This window comes from Dasypus novemcinctus, chromosome 5, assembly GCF_030445035.2.
Source record: "Dasypus novemcinctus isolate mDasNov1 chromosome 5, mDasNov1.1.hap2, whole genome shotgun sequence".
Taxonomy (NCBI): domain Eukaryota; kingdom Metazoa; phylum Chordata; class Mammalia; order Cingulata; family Dasypodidae; genus Dasypus; species Dasypus novemcinctus.
Window position 1 is genome coordinate 53,190,483 of NC_080677.1, and position 24,801 is coordinate 53,215,283.

At 39.6% G+C, this 24,801-nt stretch overlaps 1 protein-coding gene and 1 long non-coding RNA gene across 3 annotated transcripts in view; one reads left to right on the forward strand and one right to left on the reverse strand.

Moving 5' to 3' along the window:
• Positions 1-1,743, reverse strand: part of GLCCI1 (glucocorticoid induced 1) — a 111,145-nt gene extending 109,402 nt beyond the window's left edge. Inside the window, exon 1 of one of the 2 annotated variants that reach the window (XM_023592123.3) lies at positions 776-1,743. In XM_023592123.3, the coding sequence (XP_023447891.2) occupies positions 776-1,217 (442 nt within the window). In that variant the 5' untranslated portion in view covers positions 1,218-1,743. The remainder of the gene's footprint in view (positions 1-775) is intronic. The other variant, XM_058296956.2, reaches the window with a different exon arrangement.
• On the forward strand, positions 701-19,102 carry LOC131278493 (uncharacterized). Its single transcript, XR_009185809.2, has 2 exons — positions 701-811; positions 18,372-19,102. It is a non-coding gene; the product is annotated as an uncharacterized lncRNA (long non-coding RNA).
• The last annotated feature ends 5,699 nt before the right edge of the window (positions 19,103-24,801 follow it).

Below are 24,801 nucleotides of genomic sequence, written 5' to 3' on the forward strand. Positions count from 1 at the left end.
AAGCCCACAGTATCCACCAGCTTACCCTTACCTTTGACACCTAACAAAAAAGAAACCTGAGATTCTTGAACAGTTAAGTATACTTTAAAAAGGAAAAGTGAACACACTTTACAAATAGATCTTTAGAAATTTACCAAGAAAATCTTGAGTTGGGCATAAAGTGTTTTCACTACAGCACTGGTGAATATGACTATATAGAGAACAGGAGACTGGAAAAAACAAACAAAAAAACCCCAAAACCCTATACCCTTCAATCGCACATTGAAAAGTGTCCTACACATGCAGCAGAGATTATAATTATTAGAGAATAACTATCACCACCCCCCCAAAGGATAAAATTTATCCCAATAATTATAGGCACGTTAGGAACGTGTAGGAAAGCACAAAGCGTCTGCAGAGATTACAACCACCACCTTATCGGCAGCTGCACAGTTGTGTGCGTGTGTTTTTGAGAGCTTCGCCCGGCTTCTCCTTCGCCTGCTACAAACAGCAAACAAGCGAGTGAGCTAGTGTGCTATTAAAATGAATAACCTTTCGATGCAGGCGAGGGATAGGAGACAGAAAATCTGAGGGGCGGCAAGAGGGTCAAATAAAAGTTGCTTTTCAGTTCGCTCAACCAAGCTCCGCAGCAACCGCAGGGGGGTGAGATTCCCAAAGCCACTTTCACACCTTCGATAATGCACTAGCAAAGAGAAGCCCGGAGAGGCTGAAGTTTCCACGGAGGGCACCGTCGGGGAGACGCAGCCCGGGAGGACGGGAGGGTTGGGCTCGCTACCTCTGCACACCGGCGAGCCGGGGCTCCGTCTCTCAGGTGAGCTGCTCCTCCGGCGGCTCTCGGGGGACCGTCTCGGGCGGCCCTTGGCCCGCGGCGCCTGCTCGGCCGGGACCGCGGCCGCCGGCGGCGTCGGGCTGGGCGGGCTGGGGCCACGAGCCGCGCCGGGCCCCGGGAGGCTGCCCAGCGAAGAGGCGGCGGCAGGCGAGCGCGTGGGACTGTGCTGGCTGCCCCGCAGTAGCTGGTAGGGCACCGTGGCGCGGATGGGCTGCAGTAGCCGGCCGGCTCCCGCAGCCGGGGCGCAGCCCACGCCGCCGCCCGCACCGTTCCCGCTCCCGGCCGCGGCGAGGGCGGGCGGGGAGCCCGCGGCGCTGCGCCGCATCCTCTGCGGCGGGGGATGAGGGGTCTGAGAGGAACTGGACGAGGAGGAGGAGGCAGTGGACATGGTGGCTCCGCGGGCCCTGGACGCCGCCGGCCGACACGGAGGCGCGGAGCGGTAGGCGCGCGAGCGTGTGGGAGCCGGCGCGATGGTGCGTGCGAGTGTGTAAGGGGGAGGGGCGGGGGTATGGGGAGGGGGAGGAGTCTCCCGGCTCCCCCTTCCCAACGCGCACCCCCGGCGCCTCGGCGAGGGGGCGGGGAGGGGAAAGCTGCGAAAACAAGCGTCCAAAGGCCCCAACCGCCCGGCCAAGCTCGGCGTGGCGGTCACGGCCGGGCCCGCGAGGACTGTGGAGCCGCCGCCGCCGCCGCCCCGGGCATCGCGCTGACAGGGGGAGTGGGGCGACCGCCCAGAACACGCAGCCTCGGGGGCCGCTTGCAGCCTCCTCAGCCCTCGAGAAGCTGCACAAGCGGTAAAACCCGGCAGCTTCGGGGAGGGCCGGGACTCCTGCTTCTGGGGACGAGGGTAGGGGGAAGGGCCTCGAGACGCCTGGCACTCCGCGGAGCCACCGCAAACGCCGCCGCCTCTCTCCGCTCCTCACTCGGAATAGCAACTATTCCCCCCACACACACTCCCGCACCCCGCCCCCGGCACCGCCTCCTGGCGCTCTGGACCCGGCAGCTGCCGCAACGGCAATTCCCATTGGTTCCGGCGGCCCCCACCAGAACGCGAGTGATTGGTTCTGGGGTAGGAGTGAGAGCAGCTTCCACCAATAAAGATGGAGCGTTGTATCTTTGGGGCGGGGCATGAGGGAGTAGAAGCGTGAGGAGGGGGCTGTGCGTCCAGGGAGGGGCGTAAGAGTTGACAGCCTTTGAGGTGAGAGCGATACTATGATTGGGTAGCCCTAGGAAAGTGGGTCCTGGTATGTCCTGCGCGTGACCCAACACCACAGACACGCGCACGCCTGGGCGAGCAGGTTCAAATACTGCACCTTACTGAGTTAAGGGAAACTTTACTTTGCAAGTACACCTGTTCCGGTGTTGAGAGCTAAAACCAGAAGTAGCCATCCCTTCACCACTAATCTTAGTTGTCTGAGGTTTCGTGGCTAGTAGACTGATCAAAAGAACTTTCGATGCTTAATATAATTAAAAATTAGTCAGGAGCAATGTCTGGCAACTGGATTGAACAAAGGGCCAGTAATTTTATAGCCCATCCTAAAATTTGTAGTTTCGCATTGAAAAGAGATAATCAAATCTAATGCTCCCTGACAGCAATTCTTCTAAGAGGAATCAACTAGGAATTTTACATCGTAACACCATCATTAGGTATATTAATGGAGGGTACCCGTTGACTCTCCCCAGAAGCAGATGGCCTCTTGGGAGGAATAAATACCAGGCTTAATGTAACCATCTACTATACTAAATTCTATTTTTATTCTGTAATGAAACTGAAGATATACAAGGATTTCAGATGACTATCAGAAACCCAACTTTACCCCAAAATAAACTAAGATTTTAAACCTTAAACAGAAACAATTTAACAGTCTAAATCAGATCTTCCATTAATTTCCAAGAGGTAAAAATAAGAAGACTGGCCTACATCCTATGTCTGTCCATACTGAAAAAAGCTTCCTATGATTTCAGGCATTATATGCAGGGGTCAGTTTCACTCAGAGACACCCTTCTCTGCTTCCTTGTGCCTTCAAACCAAAAACCATACTTAGTTCTGTAAAACATTGATGAAATCCAGTAAAAATACAAAAATTGTATCCAGTACTTCATTCCATTAATTCTAGAGAAAGTTCCTCACTTTATCTCATACTAGAATAATAGCTAACATTTATTAAACATTCACCATGTGCCAGCCACTGTTAACATTATATGTGTTAACTTATTCAGGCCTTGCAACAATGCATAAGGTAAATGCTATCATTAGCCTCACTGTGTTCTCAGCTGAGGCACAAGTGGTTAAATGTCTTGCCCAAGGTCACTTAGCTAATAAGTGGTGAACTAGGAATCTAACCCAGGCTGTCTGGCTCAAGAGTCCATGAGTAAGCCCTCTACTCTAGTGCCTTACAGCTTAATGAACTGGAGTCCATGATCCATACGTGAAGTGTTTACAACAGTTCCTAATGATACTTTCCTTTTAGTTCGTAAGAAATTTTACAAATGAAAGCAGCCCATTATTATTTTGCTTTCCAGAATAACATATACTTTAATTATAAATAGGGCAAAAACCTTACTTTTTCAAATTTAGTATAATTCATCTGACTTACTGTGTTGCTTTTTCATCTGAAAATCAGTAATTCATCATTAATTAGGAAATTGCATTCTTTCATGAGTAAAAAAGAATGATAAATGGCTTCTCTCTGGTGAATAGGAATAGAAATAGGAAGAAGAAAAAATCTTGACAGACTAAAATATGTAATGGATTCTTTATAGAAATGTCATCTCTGACCACTCATAAATGTAAGTGTGTAACAAAAACAATACAATTAGATTACACTAATTCTAAATTTATACCAAGCCACAGTAACAATGATTGATACCTGATCTGTATCTAAAATAAGACAACATTCCTGGCCATACTTTGAGGCATTTTGTGTTTGTTCAGATGTACTAGAGCCATCCTAAATCAGACATCTATAGCAAATCTAAATGAATCACATTGAGACTTAGAATGATCTTAGAGTACTATTTTCAGCTACTGTTTAAGTCACCATGACTTATTTGGAAGCTCAATTACCTTCTCTTTCCTAAAGAAATCTTAGTCATCTCTCAAACCTTAATCTCATGGAGTAAGTACTAATCTTCATGTTTAAGGAATTCAGTCTTCAAGTAATTCAGGTGGGCCTCACTAACCTAAGCTAAACCCAGTGCCTACTTTCAAATGTCCCTATTTGTTAATTTAGTGATACTTTTATTCTTATTGAGAATGGGAATAGAGATTCAAGGAGATCTATAAGCTCCAGAAAATATTCTCAGTAAATTGGAAACCCTAGCATTGTTATACTACTATACTATCTATGGGATAGATAGACTTAGTTCAGATTGTGCCTATGTGTTGAAAATAAGTATAACTATCTCTGAAAATTCTATGTGAGTAATGACCTCTTTACTATGCTTTTCTTACTAAGAAAAGACAAAATCAAAAGCACAATTTAGTGGCATATGAAATATTTTTGTTCTCGGTAGTCCCCATGCCTTGGCCGTATGTGGGACATGAATCCACCATTACCTAATCTGAGCTAGAAGCTAGAACTCTATTATACATTTAGGTTAAATTAAAACTTGGAACCATTGGCTACATATGATTAGTATGCATGCAGCCCCATGTGGAGAGATGATCAGATGAAGAACCATCAGGCCTACAGAGATACCAAAGAAGTGGCCTAGATTCCAGAGATGAAAACCTTCCTCTTCTAGTTCTGCCCAGCTTTGTCAGGATGTGCGTCCAAGGCCCATTCAAGTCTAAGAGGCAACCCAGGCTGTCAGTATGAGATCATGGCTGAGAAAGAACACTGAACAGATCTGCACTGATGTTCTTCTTAAGCTGATTAAACTCCTGTAGGTGATTCTTAAGAACAACAACCACAAAAAAGCCTAGCCTGCATTTTTGTCCCTGGCAGATGGGTAAAGTAAAACTTTCTGCTTGTGAGCGCCTACGTGCCCCTTAGCATGAGCTGTTCCCTTTGCCTGAAACACCCTTGCCCCAGATATCCATGCTGCTTGTTTCCTCATTTCCATCTTTACTCAGTTGTCACTATCTTCTCGGAGAGAGTGTCTCTTTAAATTGCATGTTTCTTAGGTTTTCCCTTCTCTCTATTCTACTTTCTTTTTCTCCAGAACAATTTTCACCATCCAATCTATCATATATTATCATTTTTCCCAACATGTCTGTACTGTTTAGAATATAAGAGCCATGAAGGCAAGACTTTTTATGTTTTATAATTTGCTGATTCTCCAGCACAGTGTTTGGTACACAGTAGCCAATCAATAGGTATTTGTTCAAATGTGGATGAAAGAGTTTAATCAGTGCTTATTCCATGAACTAAAATTTGATCTTTTCACCAGAAAAAAAATCATGTGATAATAACAGGTGGTATCTCTGCTGCAATGTCAAAGCCACAAGGTAGAAAAATGTTCTATGTGACTACTGTAAATCATAAAGATATTTGCTGGCATTCAAAAAGGAAGGAGTATCTTGTATTTTGGTCCTTATACAGGTAAAGTGAAAGATACTAGCTTTAGTGCCTCCTGGAGACTCATCAGAGGTTGAAAATGGAAAATGAAATTGGTAATACAGAAAAAGACAGTGGAAATTTACAGGAAAAAAAGGTACAACTGAAATTGACAGCAAATGACAGTTGGGGAGGATCAGTTAGGACATCTGCTGATTGGTAGTGGGTTTGATCTCAAGAGACCTGTGTAAAGGAACTGAAAAATAAATGATATTTAATTAAGTATAAAGGAACATTACATGTAAGTGATGAAATTTTTTTTACTTTTTTTTTTCTGATAGCAGTTCAGAAGAAGCAATAGAAATAGAATATATTTTATTTGTAACTGGTAAAATCATCAAAAGAGTAAATAAGCAGTTATTTCTTTAAGGATAGGAAACAGTGATAAGGACAATGGACTTTTTAGCCTTATGACCCCCATAGCAATTCCAATTGCCAACTATGATGCTGGTGGAAAATCCCCTAAGCTGATACATAAGATTTTTTCTACTAAACTAAAATACTATTTTATATAAAGTCAGCATTCAAAGGCTAGAGACTGGGGAACCAAAGAACTCTAAATACTCTAACTCATTCCATGCTATGACATTCCATTTGTTTTATCTCCAAAAATAGCAGTAACAATACATGAAAGCAGTATTAGTCCTATAAAGGTAGTATGCTTGACTATCATAGTGTTATTTTTTAAAAATGAGAGTTTAGCATAATTAAAGTGTCATAGACTAATTTTCTCCTATGTGCCTGAATTTTGCTTTGTACCATACGAGTAAGGGACTGTTGTTAAAGTGAGCTCAATTCACCAGCACTACTTAACTAGAGAAGTTTCTTTTTACTATTTTGAACTTTTTGTAGCATACAATTTTCAGAATGTCCTACTCTGCTACTCTTCAATAAGAAGAGCCTATATTAATGCAGTGGCCTCTAATAAGCCCATGTGAGCTTACTGTTTCTAGTAGCAAAAATAATAGCATCAAGCCTTAATATATTCCTTGTCCACTTATTAAATACCTTCAAAGTGTCAGACACTATTCTAGACACTGTAGGGCACACCTGTTCTCACACTCTGGTAAACTGTAATCAATTACAGGTCATAAAACATGTTTACAAACCAAGCTAAAAAACATGTCCAAACAAAATATGTTTTCTATATTTTGCAAATAAAGCATTATGGGAGTTATGGGAAGGAAAGACCAGTTTTGAGGAAAAGCTTCAGGAAGAAGAGTGTGAAGCCGTCGCCGAGGTAGGAATGCACAAAGCATGTTAGGAGATGAATGAACAGTACACCTTGACTGATGGTTGATGGAAGATAAGCTTTGGTCGGTTGAGGACAGGTCATAGAGCACCTTGGTTGCCAGGCAAGGCTTGCACTTTATTGAATATGCAGTGGGGAGCCACTAAAGATTCTTGAACAGGTGGGGAGAACATGATTGGGGTTGTGTTTTATGAAGATTAGTGCAAGAATGGTTTACAAACTGGGCTAGAAGGGGAAGGTTGGAAGACATTTAATAGATTCTGAGAATAGTCCATGTGTGTCTAGTTAATGAGAATTAGGGAGATGACAGAGAAGAGTGAGAGGAGAAAAATGTGGCCATGTGAACCATGGAAATGAGAAGGTAGAAATACTGAGGCTTTAAGCTTAGATGCCTGAGAGGATAGTGATGGCCTTAACAGAAACAGGACAGTCAAGAGAAGGAGCAGGTTTGGGTAGAAGATAATGAGTTCAGCTATAAATAAAAGAACCAGATGATATTCAAGTTTTTCATTGAAAATAAAATTGAGAAGAACAGAGACCTGGATTTTAGGCTTATCCATATACATATGGTAGTTGAAACCATGGGCACAAGTAAGTTTGGCAAGAGAAAAAAGCACAGAAATAAAAGAGAGTGAAGGACAAAATGTTAGAGACTGTATGCAATAGTGGGGGAGGGAGGAACAAACAAAACAAGAAAAGAAGGCAGTGAGGAAGCACTCTTTAAAATAGAACAGAGTTCAGTGTCTCAGAAGATGTCAGTTTGCTAGATGCCTTTTGGAGTATCTGGCAAGCCTATGCCCCCTTTCTCTGAGAATTAATCCCCAACCCCCAACATTCACAGAGGGGATGGGCCTGACAGCTCTATTTGTACAAAGTGACCTTGCCCCCTGGCCACAGTGGACAGGATCTGAGTTCGACAGTTGACTAAAGCAGGACCAATCAAATTTTCTTCCCTGGGAATGGGGAGTTAGGAGATTAAATGTTACTCTGTTAAGAGCATAAACAGGGTAAACATCGAAACTTGTGCATGGGGGAAGGGCACCTTCTGTCATGGGCAACGGAGAAGCAGAGAAAGCCTGTCTTCTAAGAGAAAACAATGAATGACTTGCAGAGAGGAGAATTGAGAAGAGGTGGCCTGAGAGAGGGCCTGAAAGTAACTTCACTCTGGGTAACTATTGTATGCCTTATACTTCTCTTCACCGTCCTCCTAAAATTAAAAAAAAAAAAAAAAAAATTCTTATTCCATTACTTGCTGTCTGCAGTCCTAATTCCCTGATCCCATCACAGCAACTTTTCTTGAAAAAGAAGTCCAAGTTTTTGGGACTTGGAGTTGTCCTGGGTGGAGCTGCAGGGACAATTACCGGACATTGTATGTCCTCCCATGGCCCACTGGGTGGACTGTGGGAGAGTGGGGGGTATGATGTGGACCATTGACCATGAGGTACAGCGATGCTCAGAGATGTATTCACCAAATGCAATGAATGTGTCATGATGATGGAGAAGAATGTTGCTATAGGGGGAGTAGTGGGGTGAGGGGGGTGGGGGGTACATGGGGACCTCATATTTTTTGAATGTAATATTTAAAAAATGAATTAAAATAAATAAATAAATTAATTAATTAATTAATTTTAAAGAAAAGAAGTCTATGTGTTGCCTCTGATTTCCTACTCCATCTACTCCAGTCTGGCTTCCATCCCTACCATACCACTGAAAACTATTTGAGGCTACAGATAGTTTCCCTATTTCCAGACTCAGTGGGTATTCCTCAGACCTCACCCTACGCCACCTTTTAGGATTTTTCTACATAGGTAACCAGGCTCAGTTTCTTACAATAATCTCCTCTTTAAGTCCTAGAAACTGCACTTGCCTTGCCTTTCTCCTACTTCTCCGATCACTGCTGCTCAGTCTTCTTCAGGGGTTCTTTCTCCTCTAATCCCCTCTAAAGCTTGGGCTCTATTCTCAGCTTTCTTCTCCCTATAAATTCATCCTCTTGGCAATCTCCACCATTTCCATGGCTTTAAATACAAAAATGCTGACAACTCTCAAAATAACCTTGCTAGCCTAGAAATTTCTCCAAATTTCATATTCATATATATCAAGTTGCCCACTTGACTTGTCAATTTCCCAGAAATACATTAAAATACATTTAAAAAAACAATGTGCCCCAAACTGAACCAAACTCTTAATTTCTGTATTCATCTCCCCCCACCAAAAAAAACTGTCCCCATTTTTTTCCATTTCCATAAGTGGTATTACCATCCACTCAGTGTTTCCAAACCAGAAACCCAGACAATATTTTTTATTTCTCACTCTCCTTCCCACCTTACCTCCAAATCATTAGCTAGCCCTCTTATTTGCTTCTCATAAATAGAAGTCTAACCCATCCACTTCTCCCTATCTCTTCTGCTACTGTATTAATCCAAACTACCAGCCTTCTTACCTGAACTAGTGCTCTAGATGTTCAGCTGGTCTCCCAGCTGTTACTCTTGCCTTGTTTAACCTATTTTCCATATATAAGTCAGAATAAACTTGAAAATATATTGGAATATTTTGCTTCCCTGCTTAAAACCATTTAGTGTCTTGCAATTACTTTGCAGTGAAATAAAAAATTCCTTAAAACATCTTAAAAGAGCAAGCCTGATCTGGCTTCTACCTCCCTCTCCACCTAATCTTGCTCTACTCTCCCCCTCACCCTTCACGTTCTGGCCCACAGTGGCCTGCTTTCACTTCCCCTGAAACACCACCTCAAGGCCTTCACACAGGTGCATCCTCAGCCTAAAACGTTCCTTCCACATCCCCACTCCTCTCTTCCACTGAGGGGTTCCCTCACATCTTTCAGGTTTCAGCTTCAGTGTCTTATCTTCAGAGTCCTTTCTGATTCCTCATATATTATTAATAACCTATAATAATCTATCATTAAACCAGTTTGTTATATCAGTAGTGCTCATTACAAGTCATAAATACACATTTGTTTACATGTTTATGGTAAGCTTTCCCCACTATGTTATAAATTCTTTAAGGGCAAGGAATTCATCTCTTTTGCTCATGACTCAATTTCTTAACACTTTGCTAGTACCTAGGATCAGTAGACACTTAATTGTTATTTGTTGTAACTTTATTGGTTGCTGCTGGGCTTTTAGTTCCTGATTCTTATCCCTGTGCAATTCTTACTATACTTTCTGTGGGAGGGTTTCCTGTGATCTTATATTAAAATCCCCCTTGTTCTTTCAGTCATTTGAGTGGGTTTTTGGTCTTGAAATCAAATGATCACTGATTAATAAAGTTTTAAAATGATATGGTGGTCAGCAATGTCAAATGCAGTTAAAAAGGCAGACAGCAAGGGATAAGAAAAAAGTCATTGGCTCCCATCACAGTAATTTTCACACCAGTAGTGTCCATAAAATGTGACCCCACAAAAGCCAGATTGCAATTGGGTTAGTGAGAAGGATAAAAAGGTGGATGTGACCAATATAGAATATTCTTTTGAGAAGTTCCATGGTGAAAATAAGGCATGAAGTAAAATAGGATCTGGTCAAAGAAAGTATATGTTGGTTCAGTTTTTTAAAAAGCAAGGATACAATTCAACAACAAAAAGACCAACAAATTTGCCAATTTTTAAAAAGGCAAAGGACTTAAATAGACATTTCTCCAAAGAAGATATATAAATGGCCAATAAGCATATGAAAATATGCTCAACATCATTAGCTATTAGGAAAATTCAAATCGAAACCACAAAGAGATACCACCTCACCCCCACCAGAATTGATTTTTTAAAAAATTAAATTAATTTTTTAAAAAAGGCAAGTGCTGGCAAGGATACAGAGAAATGGGGACTCTAGTACATTGTTGGTGGGAATGTAAAATGATATAGCTGCTGTGGAAAACAGTTTGGTAGTTCCTCAAAAAGTTAAATACAGAACTACCATAAGATCCAGCAATTCCAGTTCTATCCAAAAGAACTGAAAGCAGGGACTCAAACAAATGTTTGTACATCAATGTTTATAGCAGCATTATTCACAATAACCAAAAGGTGGAAGTAGCCCAATTATCCATCCAGCAATGAATGGATAAAGTGTGACACATACACAAAGTGGAAGATTATGCAGCTGGGAAAAGGAAGAGTTCTGATATTTGTGACAACATGGATGAACCTGAAGACATCAGGTTGAGTGAAATAAATCAGATACGAAGGGCAGATATTATATAATTCCACTTATGTAATATAACTAGACTATGCAAATTCATGGACGCAGAAAGTAGAATTCAGATTGCCAGAAGTGTCAAGGGAGGAGGAATGGGGAGTTAATGCATAATGTTTCCACAGTTAAAAATAAATAAATAATTAGAAGAAATATCTATTGATATACTTGTGGAAAGGAACCAATGAAGGACGAATTGAATGGGGAGGAGGATTAATTAGATTTGGCTTCCATGAGGCAGTAGAGGATTTGATCAAGAGCAAAGATTAGCCTAGAAAAGAAGGAAGGATGGCCACTTGTAGAGGAAGAAAAGTCACTTACAAACAGTTGTCATGGGAAGGATCAGATTTTCCTGAGAGACTTTTCCCAGCTGCCATCCATTCACTCTATACCTCGCCTCTCTGCCCAAGCCTGTTGTTGCCTTTCCCAATCAGAATAGCAGAGGCTTACTGCTGCAGAAGTCTGCTGTGGTGGATGGGAATGCGCCTTATTTTTGGGTGGGATGGAGCAGAAAATAGACTGTAATCACTGTGAAGGATAGAGGGATATGGGGGTTTCAAGTGTTCTGGCATCATGAGGAATATAAGAAGCAAATAAAACTGTGTTTCCCAGACATTTCTGATCATCAGGCATACTGTAGCCCCTGCTAAAAATACAGAAATCCAGTCCCCCTCCCTAGAGAGTCCTATTCAGCAGCTCTGGAACCAGGTAGGGGTCTGGGTGGGGCAGGACTGTATACTTTTTTGACAAGTTCCCCAAGTGACTTTTATGATCAGGCAAGTTTGGAAACAGTGGATTAGAAATAAAAGTTATGAAGTGTGTGTGTGGGAGGGAATAAACAAATAAATCTTAAAAATAAATAAATAAAAAGCATTTCTAGTCAAGATTATTTTTTTTAAAGTTTATGAAGTATAATTGCAGGCACAAAATATTTTCTCAATTTTCAGCCAAATACCAAGAAATATTGATACGTCATTCATAGAAATTACCCAAAGCAAATAGTTTTCAAAATTCTACCTGGTCATATTCATTGCTAGAAGGAAATCTAAAAACTGTAACATGGGATGGTATAAGATAGTAAAACCTCCTGTAAAACACGAATATGGATGATATTGCATATATGATTGTTTTTACAAAATATAAATACAAATATACTCGAGAGAAGAAAAAGAATTTTACAGAATTGCTATCTAGTTATCTGGCTCCAAGTACTTTACAGTGGTATGTAAAATACAACTGGTTTATAGATATTTCTTTATTACAGAGAATTTCATTGAGGAAAAAGTGAATAGGGTTGACCACCTAACAATTAATGGTAATTTATAATAAAATGACTAGTCAGATATGTTAAAGCCTATTCTGCTTCTGGTTTGCTTAGCTCCCAAATTAATGTTAAGCACACACACACAAAAATCTAAGATCTAAACTTGATCTTATCCATGCCTAACACTCTTAAACTAGATCCTAACACAGAAGCACTGAAGTCACTGAGAGTGGATTCAGGTTTGTAAAAATATTGTTTCCATTCCCAGAAAGGGTGATTGGTATTAATATAAAACATAGTTGGACTGCAGACCTGTTTCTGGGACCACAGGGCCCCACTAGTTTATACCAGTTTTTCTCCATTCTAATTAGCTGTGACCATCAGGTATAAGTTAGTGCTAAATAACTTGTATTAGCTGATACTTCCCCAGGTGTGAGAAATGCAGAAACCTGATCACATGAGCAAACATACCCCTTCCAGGCTACATTTAAAATAAGATGATGATTATTATTCTAGAAAGACTTTGTTGTTGTTTTTAAACAAATCTTTATGATGCTGCCTTAATTTGTATTACCTTATATACTGATATCAACAGTCAGAATTGATTTTCAGTTATTTTACCTTTCCTACTACCCTTCATGTCTTTTTCATTCTTTCAGGGAACTTTCTCCTATTTTTCCTATTTTGTCTCACCTCTAGCCATGCCATACACATCCTTCCCCTCTTCCTTACCCACACCAACCTTTATCATTTCTAGTACTACTTACTTACTAGGTTAAATGGAGGAGCCAAGGGGACTGAATTTACATACCTGCTTCAATTGCTCACCTTGGGCGGAGCTGGGCGGAAGTGTCCTACATAAACTACAATTTTACCACAGCACCATTACTCAACAGGGTATTTATATACTTCATAACACAAAAATAAACAAAGCACTTAAACTTGTTATTGAGGAAAGAAAATTTAGCTACTCACTTTCCTTACTCAAGGGCCAAGTTTTCTGTGAAAACTCTTAGGGAGTTTTCCTTAAGAAAATCAGGCAGAACACAAGTTCTGTGACCCTGGTCTAAGATACCTTTACCTTTGCAAGGATTAGTTCCTTTACTAATTATCAATGACAAGAAATCTTATCATTTCCCCTTAATGCTTCCAAGTCCAGGCTATTCATAGTGTAGCTATGTATTCAATTCTCCCATAAATATCTCAAGTATATATGTTCAGAATTAGTCATAGATGGAAATAGATACAAGTGTTCAAAATTCCAAGGAAATGGTATGGGTCTATATGGAAATGGGGTAAGTCTATATGATTTTTCTCCCTTCTATTTCCAGGGATTTATAGAAATAGTATTTTCAAAGCACTTTCATATCCATGACTGTTTTAGATCACTACCACAAACTGTGAAGTAGTCAGGACAAGTATATTGTTTCCATTTTACAGATGGAGAAACAGAGCCCACAGCCTTGGCTGGAGTCACAGTTAGCAAATGATAGATACAGAACTCCTGGTCTCCTGACTCCTATTCCAGTGTACTTCCTTCACTATTTAAAAAAACTGCTTTTATAGCAAGACAGTTCGTGATGTGATCTCTCAGTAAGGGAGACATATGAATTCCTACCCCCAGCCCACTCCTGGGTCTTTGAAGGACTTATGAGCTAATAGTGTATGCAAGAGAGGACACTAACTGCCTGAGCAGTTGATTACCTACCTATTCAGGGTAACCTGATGATGCAAGCTAATAGTAGAAGGGCCTTTCTCAACATTCTAATTTGCTTTAAACATCCAGAGTTGCTGATAGGAAGACAGGGTGTGGTAATTATATATCTTGCTTTTGGCTTATCATCTCCACATCCTAAGCCTCCCAAATGTCTTTCAAACATTGGTAATTACAGTTTACAGAGCCAAAGTCTATAAACTCATAATCCACACAGATGACATAGTAAAGACTGTTCACATATGTAAAGCTAAAGAAAATTTCAGTGCTACAGGACTCACATTAAAAGTAAACTGCCTCAAAAAGCTGTAGACTTTATTTCTGTTACTGATGCACTCTACTACGTAGATGTGTAATAGTTTCATGGTAATCTGAGGAGGTGTGTATTAACTCATTTGCCTCAAAAATCCATCAGTAACTTAGAAAATACACTAAAGTATGTGTGTACATGACAAGACCATAGTATAATAATAAAATCAAATGGCCTGACATTGGAAAACACACAAATTAATGAAACCACTTAAAACAAGGAAGGAACTGCTTCTAAGTAAGGTGAAGAATCAGTAATGAGAAATACAAATAACATAGAAAAGCTATCCTTGTCCTTGTTATGGTGGCCTATAAATGGAACCTGCATTAATAACATAACTTTTTTTTTAAGATTTATTTTTTATTTATTTCTCTCCCCTTCCCCACCTTGCCCCATTGCTTCCTCTCTGCATCCATTCGCTGTGTGTTCTTCTGTATCCACTTGGATTCTTGTCAACGGCACCGGGAATCTGTGTCTTTTTGTTGCATCATCTTGCTGAGTCAGCTCTCTATGTGTGCAGCGCCACTCCTGGGCAGGCTGCACTTTTTTTGCATTGGGCAGCTCTCCTTACGGGGTGCACTCCTTGCGCATGGGGCTCTCCTACGTGGGGGACACCCCTGTATGGCACAGCACTCCTTGCGTGCATCAGCATTGCGCATGGGCCAACTCACCGCATGGGTCAGGAGGCCCTGGGTTTGAACCGTTGGACCTCCCATGGGGTAGGCGGATGCTCAGTCCACTGAGCTACATCTGCTTCCCAATAATATAACTTCTTTTAAGAACTTAGCAAGTAGTTACTATAGTGGTAGCAGCATAATAATATATAAGGTGTGGTGGAATTTCCCAACATCTCTATCACTGGCCAGACCAGTGGTCATATATCCTGTCTTATTTGGGAATCCCTCAGTTTAGAAGGGTCTAAATTTTTAAGGAATTATAAAAGTAGACTAAGAAAAGTCAAATGAATTAGCTTTATGTAGTGTAGAGAAGCAGTTCAAAGAGGGTTTAGTAATAGTCTTCAAGTATATTTAGTGCCATAGTTTAATTAGTGTTTGGGTATTTCTCATTACAGTAAGAATGCGAGGAAATGGTATAGATTTTAGAGGGAAAGGGTAAATGAAAGGAATTACCATATATTCAGCACTTACACTGTGTGAGGCACTCTATGTATATAAGTTCGTGAATTCTTCAAAGAAACCCTGCAAGATAGAAACCAAGACTGGGAGAGGGTAAGTCAAGGTCAAAGTCAAAGGTCAAAGCCCTTGACCTGGTAATTTGACCTAAGGTCTATTTACACCCAAAGTCTGTGCTTCTAACACCAAGTCTCTGTAATGCTGCATTGTGCAGGTTTATGGAATCTTCTGTCATAAATTCATCGATAGTTTCTAAAGACATATATTTGAGTTGAGAGTCCTATCTAGAAATAGGAAAATGGACTAAACTCCTCTGAGGTCGCCTTCAGTCCTGTAATTTTATGTTAGAATTTAGGTCAATAGAGATTTAGTCCAAGGCTTCTACTGAGCCCACTATTTTTTTTTAATCATGAAAAATCTGTGGCCCATAGCCACATGAATAAGACTTTAGATGTTTATATTTAAAGTTTTCTCCACCTACTTAAATGTCCAATAATAAGGAACTGGGCCAATACATTAGAGTATACCCACACAATGGAATTATGTGGAAGAAATTTAAATGACATGAGAAAATGTTCATGATATATTATTAAATGAAAAAATAGCAGAAAAACCAAACCAAAAAGTAAAGTCTGTTTCCAATCGAATTTAAATATATATTTATATAATATGTCTCAAAAACCTGGGAGAATATATACTAAAATATTATCAGTGTTTCCCTGTGGGTACTAGGATAATGGGTGACTTTTATTTTCAGGGCTTCTCTGAATTTTTCAAAAAAGGAACATGTCTTACATCCATTACTAGAAAGAATGCTTAAACATCACATACACATACAACAGTTTGCAGCAAAGATTTTAAAATTAAGAAATGGAATAATAATGTGTTAGAAATGCAATTATCTACAGTAAAAGGGAAATCTGTTAAATAGCATAGAACCCTTTTGTGGCAGCAAATTGGTACTGCTACCAACAAGGGAGTTAAAATTGACCCTTCATAGGAAGTGGACTTGGCCCAATGGATAGGGCTTCCACCTACCACATGGGAGGTCCCGTGGCTCAAACTCGGGGTCTCCTTGACCTGTGTGGAGCTGGCCCATGGGCAGTGCTGATGTGCGCAAGGAGTGCCCTGCCACGCAGGGGTGCCCCCCGCGTAGGGGAGCCCCCCACACAAGGAGTGTGCCCCGTAAGGAGAGCCACCCAGCACAAAAGAAAGTGCAGCTGCCCAAGAATGGCGTCACATACACAGCAAGATGATGCTACAAAAAGAACCACAGATTCCTGATGCCTCTGATAAGGATAGAAGTAGTCGCAGAAGAACACAGCGAATGGACACAGAGAGCAGACAACCGGGGGGGGGGGGGGTGCGGGGACGGGGGGAGAAATAAGTAAAAAATAAATGTTAAAAAAAAAAAGTCGGCCCTTCATATAATATCTTTTTATGTTAAAATTATCAAATATTATTACCAGAGTTCTTTTGGCCCCCTGCCTCAAACCCTTAACTCAGAAGGCACACAATCACATGGTAAAAGGCATGTAATAATCCTACATAGTTTGTGTTTTTTTTAAAAAAAAAATGAAAGATTTAAAATGAAATAATATTTCTAAAGTTCCTAGCACAGTGTCTGGCACATAGTAAGATATTATTGAGATAAAGGTTAACTATCTTTGTAGTTATGTTCTTACTGATAAGCTAAAGAACAGAAGAATTCTCCAGAGGAAGACAGTTGGCTATCTAACAAGAAATACATATCAGCCACTTGGAAATTTTTAATTTTAAAATAGACTTAAAATTAATGTAGGTGGTGTCCAAAGGAATCTTTGGCTCATTCTAATTACATGGTACATTTCATTCACCATACTTATCAAGGCTTAGTAAGTATGAAAACAGAAAATGAAACTATAATATAATCTTCCTTTAATCAGTTCGTTTATGTTTATATTACCAAAAATGGCTGAAATACAAAGAAAATGTTAGGACTTTAAACTACACTTTTATATGAGCCTGTGTATTTTTATATGTGAATATATATTGTTTAAACATATTTTAATCATCTATATAAGGTAAAATTGGGATGGTTATATGTCCTGCATTGTTAAGGAAAATCATCTTAGAAGGTGTCACATTTCTAGATAAAGAAACTTTTAACTCAATGATTTCAAAGAATATAGCTTTAGTCTAGCTGGCACAGTTCAAGACCAAAAATAAAAACCTCACAAAATAAAAGACTTCACTACTTTCAAAGTGAAAATGCTATGATTATAACTGATACGAAAGTGATTCAGAAATATGAGTGGGATTTTTTTTAGGCGGTACCAGGGACTGAACCCAGGACCTCATACATGGGAAGCAGGTGCTCAACCACTGAGCTACATCCATTCCCCAAACTTAGATGTGTTTATCTCCCACTCTGATTGAGAGAAGAATTTCTTTGGGGGTGCACTAAATCCAGACAATGTGGTGGCAAATGTTTTTGTTAGTTCCAGAATAAGGATGCCCCGCCAAATCTAACCATTTCCAAAATGCAATAAGGGATTGTATCGCATATATCAACCCATCCTCCTTCTCAGAGAAACATGGTCCTGGATGTTTCTCTCCAGGATCATCAAGAATTAATCCCTTCTGGCATCACCTTCCTCACCACTTTACTACTGAGGCTTTTTCTACTGAGTCACAGCCTCAAGGAAAAGTTTGTTCTGGATGATGTATGTCAAGCCTTGCCCAGCCTCATCTAGCTTGTTTTGCAGCTCACAGGTTTATTTTTGCCTCCAGGAGGCAGAAGAATGGTGAGAGTCTGCCATCACCATTCAATACATATTTGGGTAAAGTAACTCCACCAAAGACAACAGCTTCCTGTATTTTATTTTGCATTTGCTTGGTGTGATTTTTTAACCATATCAAGATTTCATAGTTTAGCATTTATTTTTTGTTTCTTTCAGTTTCTATCACTTGCTTTAAAGATAATCATTTTAAAATCAAGAAAACAAGAGAATTTACGGTGAAATTCAAAGGAGATGGGATGGATGGGAGCCTATAAATATTTGTTCACCTCTCTCCCACTCACAACTTATTTATATTTGACTGAGTTATGATTCTATGTTCATATTCCAGGTAGCAGATTACTCTTGTCTTGTGGATCATAGGAGACAGCTCTTTCTCTTCCCCAGGAGAAACTATGTGATTCTGGATAACAAGCAGCATCTGCCAATATAGAGCAGGATAGTTAAGATGGATTTTCATTTCAGAAGGTTTGGAAGAAGGCTATACCACCCTGAACGCACCGGATCTCGTCAGAAGATTTGGAAGAGAACGGATTTCTCAGACAACTGAAAGAACATATTGGGATCTGTAAAATTAAGAGAGGCTTGGCATGGACTGGACTTTGTGTTGGGCAGACTTGCCTAGACAGGGAAAGAACTCACCTGAATTATGTGGGACAACTCAGTTATCTGGCCTGAGTTTCACTTTCTTCATCTATAAAACCTGGTGCTTCAAATGGTCCAGCAAAAGATACAATAAATGAATCTGCGTTTTCCAAGCCTGTTAAACTTTTAGAAACTGAATTAAATGACTAATTGGAATTTGAAGATGAAAGGAGTACAGTCATGCATCTTGAAATAAAAGGTTGTTCTAACTCAGAATTCTGCTCTCCCTGAGGACAAATGACCAGGAAATAAAGACACTCAAGATCATATACATGGCCTCTGCTCTCACTCTGTGATTGTAATGTGAGGGCTGGAAAAGGAATACTTTCTACAGAGACATAAATGTTAAAGGATGAGCTTTTTAAAAATTTTAATACAAAAATATTAAAGAATTTAATAAATGAATTAAAAGTCAAAGATGTCTATTCTCATTTGAATTTTTTGTACATCATCTAATATGTAGTAGGTGCTAAAAATCTCTTCATGGTATGTGTGACAATATTCTCTATGCAATGCATAAGTGTTAAATAAATGCTATAGTTCATTTATTATAAGATACTTTTTCCACATTTTAACATCTCTAAAGTATGGATGAAATTTTCAATTAATGACATATCATAGTTTAATTGGCAGCATCTTTTTTCTTAGCACTACTTAAAATAGATGGTGTCTTAGATTTGATGAAGTACAGCATTAAATATAGTTTAAAAATCAAAACTTTGTGTAGAGTCCTAAGACTTGGATAGATGTTTCAGTATTTGTGAATTATCTTAAGAGTAATCTGGAAAATGCTAAAGAAATGACCATGCAAAGGTCTGTTCTGGAGAACAAAGATTAAATGTATGGCCAGGAGGAGGGTGTAGACAAAACAATGAACATAATGACATCATCGATGATTTAGGTCTGGCATCAAACTCAGCTAGGTCTTTCCTGCCTTCTTCCCTAAGTACCTAGAGCTGGGTCTAGTCAGTTTCAGTCTCTTCACATTGTACTAGAGATCACTGATATAGTGGAACCCATGGAAAACATTAATTTACCCTAATAATGCCTGGAACAGTAAGTATAATGTATTTTCCAGGTATTACATTTATCCAAGGTTTAACTGTAGAAGGTATCCTATACTTTTAAAAGATTTGAAACCTCATATGACTCTATAAAGAAAATGTACTTTTTAAAACTTAAAAAAAATTTTTTAAAGTATTGTAATATATTTTTGTCACCCTATTTATATCAACCCCAAACAGCATCAGTTCATCAGTAAGGGTTTCCAAGATTTTAAGTTAAAAGGAACAACATAGCAAAGAAGCCTATACTATTGAAGATTAAAGCCAATAATTTTTTTTTAAAGATAAATACCTGTACATATTATCGATAGATATGTAGATAAGGTTGTCAAAGAGTATGACAAAAGTGGCTACTTATGAATGAAAACTGTTTTTCCCTCATCTGTACTTTTAAACTTTACCACAGTAAATATATATTGCATTTGCAGGAATAAAAGAAAAGCAATAAGGATTTTTCTTTTTCATGATGAAACAATGGGCAATATAAAATAAAGCTGGAATCTTCAAGGAGGAATTTGCTTAATAATTTCTTACTACAAAATTACAGGTACCATGCAGTCCAGCCACAAAGTGCAATTTAAAGTTAGCTACAGTGAGACAGTAGGGACACTAAGCTGGTGTCCAAGGAATAATTCTGCCATCCATCTTGATGCAGATGGGGATTTCTGCCCGTTTCTGTATATTGACAGTCTATGTATACATGTGCAATTTGCTTTCTCTGGCCAGGTCACAGAATGGAACAATTCACTTAAAAGCATAATTTTCTTCATCTGGATTTTGTTCAAAATGCTGGAGCTGAAAATTCTTTTATTTAGACATTACTTCAATCCCTTAAAGCACAAAACCCCCACAGTATAGGTCTTTCTTTCACTCTAACCACATTTGTGCCAAATTAAAAGTATTGATAAGCAGTATTTGAAAATAAGTGATGCAATAAATGAAATGTCCTATTTTGCTTAACTGTGAGCACAGTTTTAGGATACTGTGCCTCCTTTACCATGTATTTGGTAGAAAATTTTATTTCTGCTTTTATGTTACCCATAAATAAAATTCGATATTATTCAGGTTCTTTGTCTCTTCAAACCATGTTAACATTTATAGAAATATAGCTCTTTCCTCTTTTACCTTATGTGTATATGATCTCATCAGCTTTTGCAGGAAAAAGAGATACCCTTAGGGTCTAAATTGGTATTTGAGGAGATAACCTCACTTTTAGTTCATGCCTAATAATATTACATTATTATTTAGAAAAAGATGGCAGCCTAAGTCTTATAAATCTTAATATATTCCTTTTGTCAATGTGTAACAGCTGAATTGTCCTCTAGGAAACATGAGGACTCATGTCAAACTACGGATGATGTCCAATAACTCTGTTTTAACTAAGAGCACAAAACATTATGTCATTGCCAGCATTTTGGTGGCTTTAGGGACCTAAATGTGGTTAGCACCTCTTCATATATTGCTCAGAAAGCATTCTACACAATGATTTCAGAGGGTGAACAAGAGGGAATGGAAGAACTTAATGAATGCTTGTGAAATTGGGAACCTCTCTGAGCCTCAGTTTCCTCCCTTGTAAGATAAAGAGGATTATTTCTTCCTCACAAGGTGGCTGTGACTACTGAATGGGGTATAGGAAAACAATTGTAAAGCACTGTTGGTTATTATTAATATTGTATAAATATGAACATTAAGCAGACTAGGCAAGACCTTATTAAATTCAATGCTCTAGAAGGTGCTTTAGCACCCAGGGTAGCCATGGACTGGACAGAGCCTGAACACTATTGACCCTGGCTCTGCAAAACCCATTCCCAGAATTTTCTAGTTTGCAGTGTCATTCATGCTCATTCAAAGTAAAGAGCATATTTTGACTCATAGCAAAGGAACTCCCAATCGAGCAAAAGTCTGACATTGCTGATGTCTTCCAGTTTAGTGTCAGTAAATGTGGGCCTATTGAGGGGAAAGGAGAGGTTAGCGTTCTCTTGAGGGAGTTCAGGGAGTCTTCTCCAAGTGGGCATCAAGAGGGTCAGCGATGTGTGATTTAAACAGCTAATGGGCATTAACTATGTCTACCACAACGGTTGGTCAGATGAAATATAGATCACCTATTCCTGTCTCCACATACACACCTAACTCCTGTTAACATGGAGTTTCCGCACCCCAAATAAGGGATGAGTTCAATGTCCTGGGGTAGGAAGATGCTTGGTGGCTGAAGAGATCTGGGCAGTTGTTTGTAAACAAAGATTCTACTACCATCATCCTTTTCTTATTTTGTGGCAACACAGACAAACAAAGGGGATTTTCCTGAGAAGGGTGAGTGACAAAAAATTGAGGCAAATTATTGAGAAACTGATGGGCATTCATTGAAGAGCAACAAATATGATTTAGAAGACTGGAGAGACTGCCTTCAGAGGGAAGATGAAAGAGACGAATCTCCCAGCCTGACCCGGCTCTAACTAATGGGGACTGGCTCATCAACCACAAGTACTTGAAGGGTGTAAATAGCAGGGAAGGAGGGAAATTATTTAGTGTGGTCCAAGGGGACAGCAGGAGGAGTGATGGAAATGAAAGCCAAAACGAAGATAGGGCACGTCACATGCCCTAATGGAGAGATGTATTATAGACCGTGCAGCACCATCCCCCCGGGAGGGGTAGGAGCCCATCACATGTGCCATTTACAATTGGAGAGGGCACTAAAAAGTAGATCAGCATATTGGAGAGGGGAAAAAAACACCACATGCCCTCTGAGGATCAGTGGGATGACTTAATAGGTCTTTTCCATCTCAAATTTCCATATGGCTTGTGTGCATGGGGACCTGAGTTGCTGGAATCATTTTTCCATCATCTGAGCTTCTTTTCTGTTACTGCAAGGGCTCAGTGAAGAAATAATAGGTAATGGGATGCAGTGAATGGAAGGAAGCTTGCAATGTTCTCATGCTTTATTATGAAGGCAGAGCTGACTAGGTAGAGTTTCACATTGCCATGTCAGTGTAAATAAAAACACACATTTACTGATGGAGACCCTAAACAAAATGTACATACTGATTGAGACCCAAGACAAAGGTACAAAAGCTTTGCCATATTGGGGTGGTGGATACATGAATGAAAGTTCAAATTGTTTATTCTCTAATCTAGAAAAATAAGTGTCCAAATACTTAAAGTTTATCTCAAAAAAAAAAAAAAGAAAAATTTATTTGGCCTTTAAAAACTATTACAAACCATTTACTGTGAAGGAACTTTAGGGCCCACATTTTGAACTTATTTATTTATACTTTCCACAGCTGCAGTTGTATAAGCAACTGACACATTCTGAAACTTGCAATGGCCCAGAAGGGCACCTGTGGGCACAAACAAGACAATGCCAACTTGAGGTAACAACTGTAGCTGAAAGGAACAGCTCAGCTTGGTCAGATGGAAACGGGCAGGCAGAGAAGGGCCAGTGTTACTGTGATTACTAGAAGGAGCACAGCTGTCATCATCATAGTCCCTCTCAGTCAGAGGATCACCCAAAAGCAGGGGACAAAATGGTAAGAGGGTGACAGGAGGGAGAGGCAGCGAAAAAGAAAGCAAAAGAATCTTGGTGGTAAAGAAACCCACAGATGTAAGTTCTTCACAGGTGGAGGATATTACAGTTCCTGATAAAAATATTGTATGCGGTCGCGCTTAAGTCAAACCTGATGTTCTGGAAGACTGAAGTTTGCTACAAACAAATTCAGGGTTTGACCTACACCGGGCAAATATAGGTCAACCCTCATCCTGCTGCTGCTCTCAGCAGCTGTAGCCAATGGGAGACAGAAGTGCCCCGGTACGCGCGCTTAAGCTGCTTCTAATAGATGGAAATCAACCTAACCCCATTTCCTGCCTCTCTGCTGTCACTTACTTGTCTATTCATGGCCAATGTAGGCACAAGCTGAGCTGCTGGTTTGCTCTAACTGCTGAGAACGAATGGGATGGACCCTGTTGCTAGCCTACATATATTCTGATGTCATCTAGGTAAAAGATACGTTTTTTAGCCCTTAAAGGAGGCCTGAGTGAAATTCAGTACTTCTTTATTAGCCTAAGAGCTGCCCTAGGATCATAGAATCAGAAGAGATTTTTTAGATCCCTCTTTTCAAGAAAACTGTAGAGATATTTCAGAGAGAAGGAAACCATAGCAAACTCCAGGTTTCAGAAAGGAAACAGAAAAGGTTAAGTGACTTGTCCATGGTCACTCAGAGAACTGGTGCCTGAGGCAGAAAAAGAACCAAGGGTGTGGTTTGAGAATAAATGGGAAAAGTATCCAACTAAATCTGGAGAAAGAACATCATCATTGAATGAAACAAATTAAGATTCTCACATTGGGTTAAATATCTGTCCAAAATCTCAGTTCAGTAATACATATTCCTTAATCCAAGGTGTTCAGACTAGCCTTAAAAGTAAGTTCAGATGTTTTCCTATATTCATGATTTTAAATGTGTCCATCCCATTCTCCTCAGTGAAAGTGACAATCAAATGAAGTCTGGTCATGTGTCCTCAACTGTTACTCAGTAGGGCCAGTAGACGAGGGCCCATTTTCAAGGCTGAACAGAAGAACAAGTAAGAGAATGCTAAATGTTCTGCTGTAACTACATAATCTTTCCTTGGCAGTTTATCTTTTTATTTTTTCTTTTTCTTTCCAAATCTGTACCAATAGGGCTAAGCTTCTAGAACCCCAGAAGCAGAGAACTTCATAACACACAATCTTTGATTAGAATATATAGCTATTTTCTTTTTATCACCTTAAGAGGACAAATGAATCCCTGAAACTACTTTTCCCACTACTTAAGATTCCAGGGGATATTCCTGACTGGAAGTTGTTTATGCTCTAAAATAGCAAGTTACTTCATGTTCTTTGTGTTTAAATAAACATAATTAGGACATATGAAAGAAAATAAGTTAAAATGAAATCATCCATAAGCTTACCATCCAGTGGAAACACAATGAACATTTTTGCATTTCCTTCTTTCTTTTTCTTTTATTTCTACACACATCAGTATACTCCTCAAAATTTGTTATAAGCTTTCTAAAGGTTTCCAT